Raw genomic sequence first — 19862 nt, 5'->3', positions numbered from 1 at the left:
TTTCTGGAAGAGTACATGCAAATCGGAGGTTTCTGATCCCACACTGGTTGCAGGAGTTCCTGTTTGTCATCCAGGAATCTCTCCAGGTTTGAAATGAGAGCCAGAGGTATATCCCTTAATGGTTGTCATTGTATCTAACATGAAGTGCATTCATCTTCCTAGTTATAAATGATTAATACCATATGTTAATATGAGGGTATATTTATTTTTTAGTGAGGCTAAGTGTGGAAATCTTAACATACAAGGAAATGGGACAATGGTTATCTGATGTGAGTCACTGTTTATTCATTTAATCAAATGTATAAACGAATAAAAGATGGCACACTGTCATTTGTGTACACAGTTGTCTTTCCACACAGAGAAACAGGTTTGTTAAACACACTTTAACCCATGGTAGAGATTAAGGAAATAATTTAATTTAGCAAAACATGACACATATTAAAAACACAGACTAGAAAATAAAAATAACTCATTAAACCCCCAATTAATAAGAATGAAAGAAAAGCTATGACTCCCGTTTGCAAAGTTTGTTTTAGATGGGTATAAAACAGTCATAAATATTATTAATGATGTGTTTTCAATAAAGTCTCCAGGTCTTATCTTATGACCACACATACTGATCTCCTCAGCAAATATTGAAGCTGGGCCTGCAAGAACAATACAGTCAGTCAGGTGAGTTTGGAACTGTTGTGACAGGAATGGGGTTTGACCAGACAGAGGCAGGTCTTTGGCAGAGAGACTCGGTGGAATGAAACACATGGGCAGGCCTCCTGTACTGAACAGGCGGTGGGAGGCGAGGGAATGGTGGTGCTGCCCTCCAGTGGTGATAATATGTAACGTCAGAGTTACAGAGCTGGAAATATGGACTGGAAAATGTTTATCCTAACAGAACAGAGCTGTAGTTACAAAATAAAACAACCACAACAATAATTAATACAACACAAATTAAAGTTTAACAATTATAATATGGCACTATTTTAACTGAAAGCACAAAAAGAGGGGAAAACACCAAAAATGAGAAATTGACAGACAGGAAAAAAGAGAGAGAACTGAAATACAAGAGAGAGAGAGAGAGAGAGAGAAAAAAAAGCACACAATTACAATCGTAAAAAAGAAATGTGAAAGATTTGGATTCTTACCATTTACAGAGCCTTGACTTGTGTATAGACTTTGTATTTCTCATTTTATCGTTTGTCATTGGTGCTTTAGTACATATTTATATTTAAACCTACAGTCACATGAAAAAAATTAGGACACCCCATTAAATATATCATTAAGAAATGTTCACATATCGATCTTATCTTGTTTTTAGCATCTCTGGAAAAGAAAGACAAAAATAACATTGTTTTACATAAATGCATATTCTAACTGAGGAGAAAGTTAGCACACCCTACCCCCTAATAGTGATACCCCCTTTGGCTGAAATAACTTCAGTGAGACACTTATTGTAACCCTCTACACGTCTCTGGCATCGGTCCGAGACTCCTCAATGCAAGAATTCTTTAACCTGCGAGATGTTTGAGGGGTTTCTTAAATGTACAGCCTGTTTCAAGTCACACAGCATCTCAATGGGATTAAGATCTGGGCTTTGACTGGACCATTCCAGGACTCACCACCACTTGTTTTTCAGCCAGTCCTCGGTGGATTTACTGGTATGTCTTCCTGGAAAAGCGGTCTTGCGGTCTGCTCTCGGGGTGAACTTGCTTGGACAGCCAGAACCTGGGCATGTTGGCAGTTGTTTCGAACTTCCTCCACTTGTAGACTATTTTCCAGACAGTGGAAAGGCTGATTTCAAAATATTTTGTGATCTTTTTAAAATCCCTTACCAGACTCATAAGCTGCTTCAATCTTCTTTCTGAAGACCTCAGGCAGGTCTTTCGATCTCACCATGGTGTTCACTCTCACGCCAACAGTCAGGAGCACACCAAACTGAATGGTTTAAATAGGGCAAGCCTTCTTCAAAATGCTGAGTAACAATGTTCTAATCATGTGCACCTGATGTCATACACCTGTGTGTGATTTCAGCTATTTTAAGTGGGAAAAGATGTGGGCGTGTCCTAATTTATTCTTCACCAGAAATTGCATTTTTATTTTATTACATTTTACAGGAAGTTTTAAAAAGTATTTTCTTCAGTTTTACTTGTTTAGTTATATTACTTGAATGTCTCATTGTTAAAATTGATGTTAAATATACGTCTAAATATGCTTAAAAAAACATTTTCATAGGGTGTCCTAATTTTTTTGCATGGCTGTATCACTACTAGCTTTGTTGTCCTTGTTCCTTGACGTTATTTCTGTTTCTGTGTAAGTACAGGACTGCAGGCTACACATATTTGGCCAATCTAGGTGATTCTGAATAAAAATTTGTTTTTCGAAGGCATTGGCTGCCTACGAGGGAAACAAACACAATAGCACCAGAAGAGAGTGATGTACCACAAAGAACATAAGACTTGTGAAGAAAATGGTTCAGCCCACTGAAAGAATGAACTGGCAAGCCGACTGGAAGTCTCAGAATCCGTCTTGATCCACGAGATTTGACAAAGAACACTATCTGCCTCCAACTGTGGATGAAACCACATCCAGATTAGCAAGCGCTAAATGCTTCTGTCCTTGACGCGAGTTCTGGCTTCCGGCAAACATTCAACCTCGGTGACAAAAGCCCTCGCCTGCACATTCAACACCCCGTTATTAAGGCTTCCATCTGGGGTAAACTCTGTAATCAGAGGGTTAACGTAGGAAGATGAAGCCGGTCTCTGGAGGACTCGATGGTGTGGGGATATACATCGATGAACTAGTGCAGGCTGACTCCCCCGTTCTCCATTTATGTGATTACATTTTCATTATAAACAAACATATAAAGATATAATTCATACAGACTGATAAGTTCCTCTTAATAGAATATAAAACAGGAAGATTATTATTATTTTTTAGAGATGATAAGGTTCAGCCGAATGCAGGAGCCAGAGGCTACTGAATGAAGTTCCGATGAATGATTGACGATGCAGTTTAGTTGTATATAATTTATGGAACATTTATGACTTGATAGAGAGCAGAAGCATTCTACAGCCGTTCATCATCATTTAAGTGCATTTATTAGCGGTGCTATCAGGGTTGTTATGGTTTCTATAATTCAGATTGATGACAGAAAGCCTGTATTATAAACCGACTATGTGCATTTTGACATGTGTATTTACCCGGGAGGAAGGATGTTAGGAAAAAACACTATCAGTTGCATGGGAAGTGTAGGATCAAGCATTTTAAAGTGAACTTATTTAAAACTTTAAATCTTATTTAAAACTTTAAATCTTGACAAAGAAATAGAAAAAGAGGATTGCATCCACCTACTGATGTTATATTGCTGCTGATTGTCCCATGTGCAAGGCAGCCATTTGTCACAAACATTAAGTTAGCTAGACAATTCCTTTTAAAATCCCTGATGAAAATGCAAAGTGCAGACAAGCTTCTTTTTCAACTCTCTCTGCACAATGAGGATACACTTAATCATTTATACGTTCCCCTTTCCTGTCTCTTGGAAGCAGAAAGTGGGGAGGAGACGAGAGATAAAAGAATGAATGAAATCTTCCAGGTCATTGGATATCTAGACCTGATATCTCACATCCTGATGAATCCTTTTGATTCCTGATGAGTCTAACTACTCAATGTTAGAATATAAGAAAGTGAATGAAAACAAAAAAACTGCGTGTCTCCAGGAGTGAGCTCCGTTTTATGCACACCTCCACGTTTATTTGGCAACTTCTCTTTTCAACCTTTCTCCTCTGCATATTGTGGCTGTTATCACCTGGTCAGATAGTCCTGATACCTGGGCTGGAACGCTCAGCTGAACCTTGAACCTGCCTCATCATTATATAACGGCCATAGGAGGTCCCTGAGCGGCTGCCAGAGGAGTCTGTACCTTTACCCGGCCTCCGCTGCTCTGTCAGCTCCTCTGATGGTGCAGCCTCCCTGTGCCACTTCTGCTGCTTGCCGGGACACAACGCTCAGACGAGCTGCATAACACCAGCACACACACACTTACACACACACACACACACACACACACAAACACACACACAAAACACTGAGCCAGAAGGAGGGAAGGCAGACAGACGGACGGACGCACAGACCGACGGAGGAGGGGAAACGCACACCACCATGGGCTGCTGCAACAGAAGGTGCGGGCTGATAGCTGGAGCCGTGTTCGGGGCGGCGGTGGCCATCCTGGGTGGCGTCCTCATCCCCCTTGGGAACGGCGTCATCAAGGGGACGGTGGAAAAGGTAAGGGTGCTCAGTTTCACCCTGGGTTGGAGAGCAGGGGAGTGACGGTGTGTGTGTGTGTGTGTGCATGCCGAGATCAAGGTGAATCAGGAGAAACAGGAGGCAAGAGGTGTGTGTGTGTGTGTGTGTGCACGCCGAGATCAAGGTGAATCAGGAGAAACAGGAGGCAAGAGGTGTGTGTGTGTGTGTGTGAGTGTGTGTGAAAGCTGCTTCAAATGGTAAACAAGAAGCCGTGCAGTAAGTGAGCCTTGTTTTCATCCATCAAAAAGATCAGGTTTTGTGATTTTTTTTACAAATGACGGCGCGGAGATGAGAATGTAATCCTTTTTTTAGAGCGGAGCATCCACCCTTTTCCTGTATCAGTGGGGCAGCTGGCCTGCTGGCAGACTTGAGGGAAAGTTAAAAATAGACCCTCTGACTGTCTTCATCGCTGTTTAGGAAGCCGTCATCGAGCCCGGAACGACGGCGTACGACAACTGGGTTGAGACCGGAGCAAAGGTGTACAGGCAGTTCTGGTTGTTCGACGTGCAGAACGCCGCGGAGGTGTTGCAGAGCGGAGTGAACCCCGTGGTCGTGGAGAAAGGACCTTACACCTACAGGTAAGGAGGATTTGTTTATGACATCTTGATGATTTTTCTAAAGGAGCCCTTCCATCACATTTATCTGATGTAACAGAAGATACCTCTAAGGAAATGAAATATTTAAGCAAGACTGTCTTCCCCTATTTAGGACCAGATATCTCCCCAAAGAGAACGTCACATTCAACGCCAATCAAACTGTCTCCTACCAGCTCCCCATCGGCGTCATCTTTGAGCCGTCCATGTCGGTGGGACCCGAGGACGACGTCGTCACCTCCCTCAACCTGGCTGTGGCTGTAAGTGAGTGCGCGGTGATTCCTGACTTGACTCAGCGCTCCTTAATAGTCACCGTACCTCGGTTCCAAGACCGGGGCGAGCTGTGCCAAGACAAGCTGTGCTGCCCCGTCATGCGTTGCCCCACTGTGATAATAAGCGGTGTGCTTCCCAGGTCGTTCCTTTGAATGTTTCGTAATAGCCTGAAAACTTTCACAACAAAAGCACGGGTGAGATAATATTCCCAACGATGAATACTACAGCAGAAAAGCAGCATGCTTCTTCTTCCCATCCTGTTAATTATCAAGCGATCCCTCCGATTTAAGTTGCAACCCCATGGAGGGTTCGCCCTTCAGGTTATTTCAAAATAAAATGAAATGACACACAATATACCCTAAGGAATGCAAACACATTTTTTTTTCTTGCAACAAAAATTTTGTTCGGACTCTGAGACATTAAAGTTGAGCCGGAACGTAATTTCAAGGCTAACTTCTTTGACGTGCGAAACAGGAAAGGCAGGCATAACGTCGGGAGGAATTTTAATTTGATCGTCTGCTACAAGTTGCAAATTGATTGATGGATGTCATGATATTTATTTGTTGGCTCAAGCTGATGTAAGCAGGAAGAAAAATATATTATCTTATATTATATTATTATATATCATATAAGATACAAAGAAATAGATTTCTTTTTAGCACCGTTAGCTCAGCTGTAGCCATGTTGAGAAAATCAGCTAAATTATGATTGAATTTGAAATCTTTCTGGTCACAAAAAAAGACGGAGTGTAGGAATGTGAGGAAGTATTGATATGTGAGAGTTTTTAACAACAAAGACAAACTAAAAACAAGCTTAGATCCTGAGCTCAGACTTGACAGGTGGTGTAAGAAGACCTGAGGCTGCTATTAGCATTGGGACAAGCATGCTGCTGTGTTCGCAGAAATGATCATTTTACAATGGAAGTTTGTTTTATGGGGACAGTTCTTTATCTCCAAACTTTAAGGTTCAAATGATTGGCAACTCAGAAATGATGCAAGATCACAGTCATAAAAGAAGAGTCTTTTCCAGCTTATCTCCACAGGACTAGCTTGCGAAGCAGATTTCCGCTTGTATAATTATGGAACCGTACAGTTGACTTTTATAACCCACACTACCGCCGATCCTTTTTTTATGAATATAAAGATAGATGTTTGTGTTTGGCGTTTTCTTTTCAGGGAGCGTACTCACTGGTTCCGAAACTGCTTCACAGTTTGCTGCAAAACTGGATAAAGGGAACCAACTCCTCCTTGTTCCAGAATCGCACGGTCAGCGAGATGCTATGGGGTTACACCGACCCCATGTTGAAAAAAACTGTGGGAATATTTGAACCTGTAAGTAAACACATATTAGTTAGCAGTTACACCTCAGAAATTCTATTTTATTATTGTATTAAATCAAATGTGTTTTTTCCTAGTACAATGGCACATATGATGGCTACTACAATGTCTTCACTGGGAAGGACGACATCTCCAAAGTGGGAATAATAGACCGGTGGCAAGGGGAGAAGTGAGTTTGATTAGGAATAAAGTTTTTGTTCTAGTGATATTTTAGGCTGTTTGATCAAATCAGCTTAATCAGGTTGTACAGATTCTGCTGTGAGAATTCAGCTCCCCCCCTGAAAACTGGAATATTTTAGGATGCTAAAACCAAATACCTCGTCTGACAAATTTATTCTGCCCGACAGGAGCTTACGTTTCTGGGACAACAAGTACTGTGACATGATCAACGGGACAGGTGGGGCTCCTTTCTCAACCTTTTTTATAACTCCTGCAGCTCTCGAGGCAGGCGAGTGACCTTTCTGACCTCTTCTCCCTCCTCTTTCTCAGACGCCACTTCCTTCCCTCCCTTTGTGAACAAGAAGAAGCCTGTCTATTTCTTCTCATCAGACATCTGCAGGTGATGAAGCGTTTCATTTTACAGGAGCAATTATCATCTGACTGCTCTGCTGACATTAGACGGGGCAGTGAGATTTAACATCATCATTTGGACTTTCCTCTCTGTAACCACTAGAGGTCACAGCTTTCCAATACCGAGATCACAGTCAGTCAGGCTGAGTTAAGTTGCACACCAATAGATTGCTGGGTGATGATGATCTCTTTGTTGTCGTTTTCTTCAGGTCTGTGTCGGCTAGCTTCGAGAAGAGCGTTAATCTGAAAGGGATTGAAGTGTATCGCTTCGCCCTCCAGGCAAACACGATGGCCTCCCCTACCGTCAACCCAGACAACCAGTGTTTCTGCAGGGACAAAAAGACCACCAAAAACTGCACCCTGGCTGGAGTGCTGGACATCAGCTCCTGTAAAGAAGGTCAGCTTTACTTTGGTGGAAGTCAAGGCAACGTTCTTATTATTCTGCTCGTCAGCTTGATAATAATGGTGTTTCTCTCTGCCATGTGAACAGGGAAACCCATCTACATCTCCCTGCCCCACTTCCTCCACGGCAGTCAGTCCCTCCGAGATACGGTGGAGGGCCTCAGTCCCAGCGAGGAGCACCATGCCACCTACCTGGACGTGGAGCCTGTACGAGCTAATATCTTCCACCATTTTGGACTTCTAGGGGCGGCAACTCTGATGCTAATTTTCTTGAGTTATTTTTCCACCAGACAACTGGGTTCACCTTGAGGTTTGCCAAGAGAATCCAAGTGAATATGATGTATGGACCATCGAAGGTCATCACGTAAGTTCTGCTTTTCTTGGTGAGAGCTGGATGAGACGATTGGGACCACTGTCATATCTGTATGGTGAATGTAAAGTCACAGCCAGCGGCTAGTTAGCGTAGCTTAGCGTAAAGACTGAGAGCAGGTGGCAATGCTAGCCTGGCTTACAAAATCTGCCAACCAATGAACACAATCTGGTTTGTTTACTTCATAAAAAATGACAATTTGTTTTATGTGTGGTGCGTCTCTCACGCTCACTCATGATCAATACGACTATGCTGCCTGAGGTCTCTAACTTTTTATCTTCTGCTTCGGAAAGAAAGTCAATACTGTTGAGGGGTAGTTTTCCAAAAATGTCAAACTTTTTCTGAAAGAAAGTTCGAGTTTGAGTTCACTCCATGTCTCTCCTGTCATGACAAAGACAAGAAGACAATAAGACCACAAAACAAAGTTTGAGTTGCCGTCATGCACTGAATACTAATTTACGCTTTTCTCCCCGCAGCGTGCTTAAGAAAGTAAAGGATTACACCATATTCCCTCTTGTTTGGATGAATGAGGTGAGATCAAAAAGCAGAGCCCTGCAGTCATGTAGAGTGTGTTCGTCTAGGATGCATAATGATCTCTTTCTTTCTCCCCGTCTCCGTCCGCACCAACCAGACGGCAACGCTGGACGACTCCACGGCAGACAGGATCAAGGGGGAGCTCGTGTCCCGCATCCAGATGTTGGAGATCATACAGAATGCGATGCTGGGCTCGGGTGTGGCCGTCTTCCTCCTGTGCCTCATCTCCTACTGCGTGGTGAGGAGGAGCGACAGCCGGAGCCGGCTGGCGTGATCCAACCACGCACAAGTGCATTTACGCTGCTACGGGACATCAGACCCTTTTGATATAGACTTGCACTTTTTTTGTAATTTCACTGTTATTTATAATGTCTTACTTCCTTTCGATACCAAGAGGGGGAATACTGTGATTTTTTTTTTTCATTAAAGCTCAAGAGCTTTGCTAAGGATTATTTCAATTACACTGTAACATAAACTCAATCAGGAATCTTTGAGAGCAGATGGAGAGTCCTCTAAAGTGTTGGGTTATTATTCTGCATAGAGGGAGAGATGGGTTTGTTTGGCATCCTATTAAAAGAAATGTACATGAATCTAATGTTGCACAAATGTACGTATCTTTTGCTGAACAAAAATGATTAAAAGCTGAAAAGGAGTTTCTCATAGTCCTGGTGACAGTTGGTCTACAGTAGAGACTGTCCCGCTGCTGAAACAAACCTCCACATTGTGCACACAAAAGCAAAACGACTTGGTTTCCTCTTTACCTTGAGTGACCCATAAAAAAAAAACAACTCATAAAACTGGTCTGGGGGATGATTATCCGGGGGATTTGAATGGTACTTGGGTTTCTTTGGTGAGAAAGCAGCAGGAGGCCTCTATTTGGTTTTATAGCTTTTAAAGCTTTTAAATGACCTTCGGTCTCTTTGATTCTACCGATTCTGACATTTCACACATGTGAGTGTTTCACTGGGATTAACATGCAATTTTGCAACCCTGAGGTATCTCAGTTACCGCTCTTAAGCTTCCACTTCATTTTAAACCCATTCATTTTCCAGCTTGTAAATATTTATTCGTGAGATTAGCTTTTGAAGAGTAGGTCCACGTTTTTGGAAATACTCTGAAATGTCAACTCTTGACAAAAACAACGAATCAGACGAGAGGATGTCTCTGTTGATTGGTTAAGTAGGCACGTTTTGTAATCTTCGGACTACTGTTTCAAAGCCTTGAGTTTGAATCTTTGCAACCAGTGAACAGAAGTGATCGTATTTAGACTGCAGAGGAGCTACTGGTGGAACTGATGGACACCCTAAATCATACGCTGCTTTATGGTCTATTTTACGGTCTATAATTTAATAAATGAACATCATGCTGGATTGAAGAAGACTTGAAACTAGAGATTGAGACCATAAACTAATGTGTACAATGTTTACTGAGATAATACATCAAGTTTTCTCATAGACTTTTATACAATCAGACTTCTTTTTGCAACCAGGAGGAGTCGCCCCCTGATGGCCAGCAGAGAGAATGACAGTTTAAGGCACTTCAGCATTGGCTTCGCTTTTCAGAAGCCGAGGGTTGCCGCCTTTGACAGAGTCAGGGTAGCAGATTCCAGTCTTTGTGGTGAACTTAACTAAACTAGTGTTACTGTTCCTTTAACGTATTAACAGGCATCATAATAGTACACCAGGGAATCTATAAAGAAGTCAGAGGGATGATGTATTGGCCAGTAACAGAAAAATTGAGTTCACATTTTGATCAATTATACTTAGAAATGTACGACAATAAAACGCATGATCCTTCCGTAAAAATTGAGATTCATCGGAACAGATTTATTCAGGCTATCATGACATTAATAAATAGAAATACATTTGTTTCATAACACTGTAATTACACCGAGTTGAAGTTGACACGATGCTGGTGGCACAGGTTTATTAAAACGCGGGGCAGAGATCTGTTCGGGTGGACGGTACAACGAGGAAGTCTTTTTTTCTCAAAATGAAAGTAACACTGTATGTCTCTGCAATTTGCAGAGACCGTCATAGCTGGTGAAATATGTTGAAATTATATACACATTTTCCACAAGAACCTCACAACATTAAATTAAAAAGGATGAAACAAAGAAAAATATACTCTGTACACAAGCAACAAATAATCTCTATCTACATTAACTACGCTTCTGGAAAACAAAAGTCTATTCACATCGGTCAATTCATTTGCTATTGAATGTTCACTTTGCTGGAGACAATGTGGGAAAATGTCGCCACTTTTCTGCATCTTCTATTCTGTAAAACTAAAATGTGCGTACCTCTTACTCAAATATAATCCGGGGCAAGGATTAAGACACCTCTACATTACTTATGCATTTCTATAAACATGCTTCTGTGCTAGAAACCAGAGAAGTATGACAAGGATATGCAGCTGAATTACAGTGAGGCAGATTCTCTTACAGTAATAGGAATATAACAGCAGCTTTCATATGCCGCTCAGTATTTTACTATGATTTCTGTTTGGTTAACGTCCTGGATGTTACGTTGTTTATTTACAGCGCTGTAACACTCTTTATTGGGACCACTTGCCATCTGTGCTTTGTATGAACAGTGCTATTGTAGACAGCATGTGAGGCAGTCGACCCACGAGAAGGAGAAATCCTCACAAGCCGTTGCAAAGACTATTTTGTTAGTTCAAAGTAAAGAATAGAAGTGTGAGTAGAATCTAATAAAATACTAACACTCGCTCTCAAGCATGCATCCGTCTCCCTTTTGTCCCTTTTCGAATCCCCTCAATTTGATATCATGACCTCTTTTTAAGAACAAATCCATCGTGAGGGTCCAATTTCCCCTCTAATATACAAGATACGATAAGATCGTTGACCATAGCTGCGTCCCAATGTGTATTATCATGAAGCATTATTGGCTCCCACCACAGTTTATTAGTGGTTCTCACAACAGGGACACGTCAGTCCGTGTTGGGACTGCGGCAGTAAATGAATGTGTGTTTGTGTGTGTGTTAATGGTTGTCACAGCCATCTGGTCACAGTACCTCATGCAAGGAAAAAAAAAAGAAAAAAAAAAAAAGAGATATTGCCGAATAACAAGTCCCCACACCCACCTCACCTTGGAGCGCAGCAGTTTGAGATGAGAGTTGGAACAATGAGGGTCTGGGGTTTAGAAACAGAGGAAGGTGCTTGCGTCAGTTCCTGCACCTTCCCGCGTCAGACCTCCGGGAGGTGATTGCGCCGGTTGCGGCTCTTCCTCCGGTCCAGCAGGGGCTTCAGCTTGGCCAGGTCCCCCCGGAGAGGTCCGGGCGGCTGAGGCTGCTGCTGCTGCTTCTGCTGGAGGCTCTGGAGCTGCTTCCTTTCTTTGCAGTACTGCTGCACGGCCAGGCTCTCCGCTGGGCTGAAGGCCGCCAGCAGGGCCTTGGGGTGCAACGAGCTGGCCCAGGCCCACGGCGACTGCTGCTTGTCCGTCAGCACGCTCACCATGGCCTCGCTCAGCACCCGCAGGCGGATCTTGGCCACGGTGCGCTTGAAGCTGTTCTCGGTAGTCAGGCAGTAGTAGAGGCCCTGGTCAGACAGCTGGACGGAGCGGATGAGGAGGCCGTGCTCCGTGGAGACGACGCGATCGCTCATCTTAACCTGTGGTCGGAAAAAGGTGGTGTCATAGAAACCCCATCTACATGGATACCAGTGCTTTTAAGTCAAATGATTCCCTTTCATATTGCCGTGAAAACATCCTCCTAAAACAACTGTATTTATTCAGGTTTAGCACCAATTTAAGATTGCATTTGAAGTTATAATATACCTTTACACACTCATAATTTTTACTAAATAGAGCTTGAACGCATCATAATTTCATCATCATTTAACGCAATGCAACCTCTCTTAATGCAACCTTTCTTATTTAGCCAATTTGGCTGTATCGGAGGAATTTCTGATACTGGTATTGATATTGGAACAGTTTGTCACATTATTATTATTATTATTATTATTATTATTATTATTATTATTATTATTATTATGCCTAATACTATTATTCATGATGCTATGACCTTTGCAGTCAACCCATTTGAACACCTTTGAAAGTTTTGAAGTGATGTGTTAAACAGAGCTCTCCTTCATCATCATCAAAACACCACAATTCTTCCAGAAGTTATTCCCTCATTTGCTCATCACACCAAATCGACTCCCTTATTCAGTTTTAGAGGTTAGAAAACGACTGCATATGTGGTTGAAACATCTGAACTAGTGGAACTGGAAGTCAGAGGTGTTGAAAGAAGTTCCTACGTTTAAAATCACAATGAGACTAAACTGATGCAACCGTTTTTTCCTTTTCCACGGACTACTTTATAACCAGCTGGGCCTCAGTTCGGAAAAGCCTCCAATGACACACCGTAAAAACTCAAGTGATTTATTTTAAAGCCAACTTCTATTCTCGCGGGGAATCGGCTATAAAAGCGGCCATTACTCTGAGTCTAATCCAAAGAGGTGAGAGCTTAATCCATGAAAGATTTTTCATGCTGCAGCCCAGCTTTATTTCATTTTTCGCAGCCTTTCAAGGGGTTAAAGTGGTGTCAAGTATTTGCACGGCGTTTCACCACAGAGAAGCCAGTCATTAGTCAGGGTCCATATCATATTTGATCGGTATCAGCGCTCATTACGATGCTGCGTGTTCACCGTGTCGCTCCTCGGGCGACGTGAGTCCCGATGAAGCACGTGAGCTCGTTTGATAACTATGACATGTTTAATATTTCTTGTCATATTTAACCGTGTGACCAAAACACCAGAGCGGGAAAAAAAAGGTCATTTTAATCACTTCAGGGTTTTTCCATTGCATCCGAGTTGACCTTTGACCTCTCTAAATGTCAAACTGACCTCTTTCCTCCGGTCGTTGTCCCTGTGAATGAGCCAGCGGATGGAGGCCTGAGGAGACTTGGGAAAGCATTCCAGGAAGGTGGTGTTGTTCTTCACGCCATACTGCGTCATCTCCACAGCATTTCTGTAGGCTAACACACACACACACACACACACACACACACACACACACACACACACGCGCACACACACACAGTCAGACGTCACTTGCTGACAGCCACTAACTCCACAGATGGACTCAAATCTGTCTCGGGTCCCCACTGAGAGAGGGAAATGTTGACACAATGCTTAGTGGGACACCTGCAGCCCCACCCGGACTCCGTCAGCTTATACAGCCTGACAAGATTACCGCCACCGCATCCACGCAACTCAGCTCCGTCTCGTTTACCGCCTCGTTTTTTTTTCTCCCCGTCGCAGCTAAATAGTCCATCACTCCTCTGGATGTGTGACAGGGTTGTAACTAATTAGTGGTAATGGCCATATGGTTGGCTCCCCCGAGCTCGTTTTTGATTTAGAGATGTAAACCGTTCACGGATATGGGACACTCTGGGGAGGAAATCCTCTCCCGTGATTAAAAGTGCACCCTGCCGGTGCTGCTGGGAGGATTTTCATTGGGGGGATTTTATGCTCATAAACAGCCCCGGAGACACAAAAACATACAGATGCAGCTACAGCATCGGTGTAAACGACCGTAATGATTGTACTGACAGTTCTGTCATCAAATGTGTACTTTTATGTATTTTTTTTTACAATGACAGTAAATGTGTCAGTGTTTGAGTTAGTGTGAATAAAGTATCTCTGACATTATGAATGGCCCTTTACAAATATATTTGTGGGCCAAAAAATCCAAACACTAAGCTAAAACAGGCCAAGCTCTGTAGAGTTGAGGGGAAGTGTGGGTTTGTCCCTCCCAGTGTTATCTTTCACATTACACAGAATAATATGATCCTTTGTTGATACCAAAATATTGATTAGTGCAGCTTTAATTACCTTTTAGATTGAATCCTCTGCACTGAGTGAGTGGATTTCCATGCATAATGTCCTGCCTTCTGCTTCTCCTTAAAAAAAAGCAGGGGAAAATAATATTAATACACTTGAACTAAATACAGAACAAACACGATCCTCCTCACATCATCTCATATTAAAAACTGTGGAAGGAGCCATCAGTGCCAAAACAATATTGAGGAAAATCTGATTCATTCCACTCGCCGGCGAACACTCACAATAGAACAGCTTGAGGAAAAGAGCATGTAAACACGCTGACGCATTTCAGACACATTCTGCGGGAAAACCGGGGCTTTCGTTCCCCAAACCAAACTCAACTCAACCGGCGTCTGACTGGAACGTCCAGAGACACGCAGCCGCTCCCAAAAGAGAGGTTTTGGTTTAGAGGCGAGGTTAGCTCAAACCTCCTTGTCTGTTTTATGTCTCGACGGAAGGAGGGAAACAACACAAGCTGAAGTAGTGACATGCTTACACTGAAGGATTCCAGGCATGTGATGTGTTTTTTTTGCCCTCACAAGCTGCGAGCGGCTGTTTTCTGTTCTTGTATTGTACATCATCCGGTGCCCACATTCAACATGGCTTGGCGTGGTATTTTATTCATAATAAATATATAATTTAGCTGGATAATCATGGCAAATTGAGCAAAAGTGAATGCAAGTGAATGTATATTTAAAAATCTGCACTATGCTGAGTTTATTTAACACTTGGGCTCCCTAAACAACCCCTGTCAGCACTTATTAACACTAAAAGCATTATTTTTGGACTGAAAATCTCTTACATAGATTATTTTCTACTCTGCCCTGAGCACAATCCTCAGTGGGCACTTAATACTTCTTTTGCAGGAAATTTAAAAGTGCTGAATACTGGCACCACAGTGCAGCTCTGAACCCTAAAGCAGTAAATCTGTGTCTACCTTTTGCCGGTGGGATAGAAGCGCGAGCAGCTGAGTCCGTCCCAGGCGCAGTAGGGGTCTCTGGCGAGGCAGCAGTCGGCGCAGGCCGAGCCGTAAGAGTGACAACGGTGCAAGGAGACCTGCGAGACTCCGAACTCCGAGCTGACGTACAGCTGTTGCTGCAAAGTAAACAGTTCAAATGTCAGCCGCGCTGTTTGTCTTAATAAGTGGCCGGCTGACAGGAAAATGAGGCAGAGCGCAGAAACAATTATGGCTTATTATTTCCTTGCCTCTGGGAGGCTTTTTATGCACAGGAGTGTTGTGTTTTGTGCATTACAGAGTAGCCGCAGACAATGAATAACACATTAAAATAAAAGCCTTAATATGAGGTAAGCAAAGCTGGAAGAAACACTTACTTTTTTTGAGGATATTCTCAAGTTTGTAACAGGAGCTTGACTCTAAAAAAAACAAAAAACCACATATGAGAAGCAGGTTCAGAGCTTCAAGGCATTGTTGACAGTTATCTTCTATCAAAATCTTAAAGGTATATTTGGGAACATGTCGGGAAATAGGCAGAGAACAGTTTATCGGACTTTTCTTTAATAAAAAAGTCATCCTGGACCAGCTTCTCTCCAGATGTAACTTTCTAGAAGAAATAGACTCCAGGTGTCGCGGGAGATCAAAGCAGCAGAGGCCTCGACGTCTGATCACTGGTTGATCAGAATTCTAGGGATACGTGAAGATGAAACAGCACGTGAAGGTTGACTCGGGGCAATGAGCAGACTTCCAGTATGTTAGCATGTTTACCATCACCCTACGCTGCCCTGCAGAACATCCATCTCCTGAATGCCACCCTGCTCCTGCCTGTCTGTCTGTCTGTCTGTCTGCCCCTGGCCTTTGTGTTGTGGCCAAGCGTGGCCCCTCCTCCTCCACTTCCTCCCCCCCTAGCCTTTGATTTTGGGAGAGAAAAAGGGATGAAAGTAAAAGCACGAAGGAAGAAAGGGGAGAAAAACAGACAGCTGACCTTAAACACTTCCAGCTCCTCCAGGATCAGATCTCCATGCAGGGACTCATTGTTGGGCAGCACAATCACCTTCTGTACTGTACCTTTGTCTGGGGGGGACAGAAAGCAGACGTGTTATGAGTCTTAACCACACACACACACACACACACACACACACACACACACACACACACACAAACACACACACACACACACACACACACACACACAACCACGTGGAACAGATATGGCTACTCAACCAAGAGTGCCCAGACAGTGAATGAGAATACAACGCCTGTGAAAAGAAAAAAAAAACTCCCAAGTCTGTTTCCCTTTGCCCATGTTTACTTTTGAATTAGGCATGATAGCCGGCCAGTTTTCACAGCAGAATCAAATGTGGCCGGGGTGGGAATGGAAGCTCTTACGCGCCGCGCAAGGGAGGACAAAGGGCATTGAAAGGGCAAGATGCAACGCAAGCCATCGTCAATAAGGCCCGCTTCGCCCAGGGAGTCGGAGCAGCCGAGCAGGGAGAGGGAGTTACAGTAACCGCTCCTGGAAACGCCTGATAAGAGCCTCTCCCCCATCCTTGAGACAAAGCGGCGTTTCAGGGGGCTCAGATATGGAGAGGCTGGCGCTGGCTTTCCTTCAAGTATCCGGGCAGGAGGAACAGAATGGAGAGGCTGCCTGATAAACACAAGCAGCTGTGAGACGCGGAGAGTCCCAGAGCTGCTTGCTGAATTCAAACACGTCCAAGTGGACACGCACACGCGCGTTGTATTCTGTTTAACCAGCATGTCGTGAGCGCTGAAACAAGAGGATGCATTCTACATTTGTGCTCTCTGCAACATTTAATCCCATAAATCAGTGTAAAAACGTTCCGCCTGCGAGGTGAGATAATACACTTTGTGTGTTTCAGGTAGTTTCTAAAAACAAGTGAGAATACTATGGTTGATAGTTGATTATAATAAACACGGCAGAGATGTTTGAAATAATCTCAAACTCCTTGCAGGTTCTCTCTTCTGATTAAATAAGACGAAAGCACACAAGGTTGAAGTCCTCTCCTAAATGACCTCGTCTTATCACTGTGTCTTTGACCCATTTGTGACGTAATTTAAGTTCCATGCTGTCTGTGTACTGTCCACTCTGTTATCTGTTAGTCCAATATAGTCAGTGATCATTGACTTATAAAACATCTCACTGATAGAGATGGACTGTGTTATTGCTATTTCTGCCATTTCACTGTAAGAGGTGACATTGACTCAACAGACCCCTCAAAGTTTGGCCGTGTTGCTAGAATCTGAAGGATCCAGGTCTAACATTCATACCTGTGCCCAGGAAGAGCACTTGGTAGTTGCCGTCGGCAGCCATGACCTGGTCCACTGCCACTGATGTGTATTTGTAGTCAGCGTTAGTCCGGACCACCAGGGGTCTCCTCCCCACTGGGTAGATGGGGTTGAACATGACTGGGTGGTTCCGTACAAAGGTCACCACGTCGTCCGGGAACTCCTTCGTCGTGTGGATGTCCGGTGTGAAGGCTCCACCGGGACACTGGAGAAATACCAGAAGAGGGAGTGTGTCATTGACCAAGTACACTACATGTGTTACTTTACGTGGGATAGTTTATACGTGTACTTACATACAGTGTGCTTATAACTTATAACTGATGTTAAAGCTAGGTTAAAGGTTGGAGTCCCACAAGGATTCATCTTGGGGCCTTTGTTATTTCATGTATTTATTTGTTTTATACATCAATTTGTGAAGTGTCAAGGCTTATTATGTTTGCAGATGGCAAAAATATTGTACTGACAGGCTATATATATGGTTATATATGAACCCCCCCCCCCCCCCCCCCCCCCTACTCTAGCTTGAAATATGTGAAGTAACCAAAGTATGAATGAATTAATGGCCTTGTAATGAACTCACAGTTCCGGGCCTGGGGTAAGGGATGCGTCCCTGGAAGGCAACCCACTGGAAGTTGGGTCCCTCTCTGTGAGCGAAGGGCCCGTTGAAGACGGTCAGGATGTCGGCCATGTTGTACACACACACTGCCGAGCCTTTAAACACGGAGCTGAGGAAATGAGATGCATACTTTCAGTAAAACGCAACAGCGGGATCTTACAACACTCAAAACCTCGAGACCCGCCCGGCTAAAATATTCTGCTTTTGTTTATTAAGATCTCTGTTTCTAAGAGTGCGTGTGTTATGTAGCCCGGGTGGAAGCAAGGCCACTCTCTGGTGGGGACAGCTCACCTATTTCCCTCTCATTGATCTGGTGCGGCTTGGCTTAGGCATGTCAAAACATACCGTTCCACACATAAGAGTCTTTGTTGAAAAGTGGAGGAGAAACATTGAGGTTAAGGACCTCGCTGTTTGGATTGGCTGTGTTCTATGAGCCAGATACTCTACTGTAACCTTTCTATGATCCTGAGGTAACGAGTGGATGGAGGACATGTGGCAGAGTCGCCGTGCGTTAACCAGACAAACTCAATTAAACATCTGAACATAAGATCAAGTGACCATTCCTTTAAACCTCAACATTTTCGGCTGAATGAGAGACATTTTTTCAGTTTATTCATTGTGGTTACCGCCGAGGTTTAGTCTGGATGTGGTCAACTTTTATTTCCTTAAATTCTTATGACAGAGATCATGATGTTGAAATGGTGTTCAGCATCATTGTAACAGTAGTAGAAATTCTACGAGCAGCAGTTAAAGGCCTCATAAAGCTATTTACATTTTGTATACTGTACATTGAATATATTACTCCTTTGTCATTTTGTATTACATCGCTGCTGTCTAAAGAAAACCATGTATTATCAAATTTGGTGATCTTCCTATTAAGTGTCCCTAATACTGGGTGGAGGAAATAGTCCTCCATATAAATAAGTTAACCGTAATGCAGAGGGTAATATTATAAACAAACAATGAAAAAACAGAAAAAAGGTCATCTGGTGGTCATGTAGTTTAAGACACATATTTCCTGTGTCTCCACAGACTGAACTAAACAGTTGGTAAAAGTGTTTTTTATTAAAAGTTTGTTACACTATAAATAAAAAAGAGAAAGGTGAACATATTCCTTCCTTTTTGCCAAGCTCAGCTTTCACCTATGTGGAAAACGTTGCAATGAAATTCTATGCGCACTCAAAAATCCCACTGTGTACTATGACTCCATCTCATCTCATCTCATCTCATCGTCTACCGCTTATCCGGTGTCGGGTCGTGGGGGCAGCAGCTTTACTATGACTCCGTATCATGTAATTCATATCCTCTATCAACGTGCACAATAAACATATGTCTTGCAGCAAAAGAATGCACCCCTAAACGTCAAATGGAGACCATATGGCGAAGGCACCGGGACGTTGTGATTGATAGATATCGTCTGAATAAGCTCTTCTGCCACATGACACATGACGTCTCTTTGTAACATCCCCTCCCGCTGATATCCAGTCAGTTATTAACATAACCGCTGAGGCCTGCAGGAATGTTACAGCTGGCCTCACCGCCGCCGGCCTTACCTTGTGGATGTGAAGACTCCAAACACCAACAGGCCCTTGGGCTGATCGGTTTCCAGCAAAAACACATTCTCTGTAAAGGAAAACACATATGTGCACACACGTATAATACCTTCAACAAATTCCCCAGATCCTAGATCATGTAATCCTGCAGGTGAGATTGCCAAAAAGCATACGATGCACAAGAACTAATAACTGCACATGTTGACAG

General features: G+C 43.2%; 2 protein-coding genes across 2 annotated transcripts in view; one reads left to right on the top strand and one right to left on the bottom strand.

Annotated features, from left to right (window-relative positions):
* The first annotated feature begins 3587 nt into the window (after positions 1 to 3587).
* Positions 3588 to 9142, top strand: cd36 (CD36 molecule (CD36 blood group)). The gene is made up of 12 exons (XM_084038744.1): positions 3588 to 4275; positions 4714 to 4874; positions 5005 to 5149; positions 6338 to 6493; positions 6577 to 6668; positions 6847 to 6896; positions 6989 to 7058; positions 7279 to 7466; positions 7560 to 7678; positions 7762 to 7835; positions 8318 to 8372; positions 8473 to 9142. The coding sequence occupies exons 1-12, from the start codon at positions 4153 to 4155 to the stop codon at positions 8647 to 8649; spliced, it is 1410 nt and encodes a 469-aa protein (XP_083894870.1). The 5' UTR covers positions 3588 to 4152; the 3' UTR covers positions 8650 to 9142.
* A 1032-nt stretch (positions 9143 to 10174) lies between these two features.
* The window catches only part of sema3c (sema domain, immunoglobulin domain (Ig), short basic domain, secreted, (semaphorin) 3C), a 35116-nt gene continuing 25428 nt past the window's right edge, over positions 10175 to 19862 (bottom strand). Inside the window, exons 10-18 of the mRNA XM_084038885.1 lie at positions 19655 to 19724; positions 18066 to 18210; positions 17468 to 17690; positions 16164 to 16252; positions 15556 to 15597; positions 15161 to 15318; positions 14233 to 14300; positions 13243 to 13373; positions 10175 to 12006 (exon numbers count right to left, since the gene is read on the bottom strand). Of these exons, the coding sequence (XP_083895011.1) occupies positions 11584 to 12006; positions 13243 to 13373; positions 14233 to 14300; positions 15161 to 15318; positions 15556 to 15597; positions 16164 to 16252; positions 17468 to 17690; positions 18066 to 18210; positions 19655 to 19724 (1349 nt within the window). The 3' untranslated portion in view covers positions 10175 to 11583. The remainder of the gene's footprint in view (positions 12007 to 13242; positions 13374 to 14232; positions 14301 to 15160; positions 15319 to 15555; positions 15598 to 16163; positions 16253 to 17467; positions 17691 to 18065; positions 18211 to 19654; positions 19725 to 19862) is intronic.

Source organism: Eutrigla gurnardus (genome assembly GCF_963514095.1).
Source record: "Eutrigla gurnardus genome assembly, chromosome: 21".
Lineage (NCBI taxonomy): Eukaryota > Metazoa > Chordata > Actinopteri > Perciformes > Triglidae > Eutrigla > Eutrigla gurnardus.
Note: the sequence above shows the minus strand (reverse complement) of the source record. Positions and strands in the feature narration are given on the sequence as shown.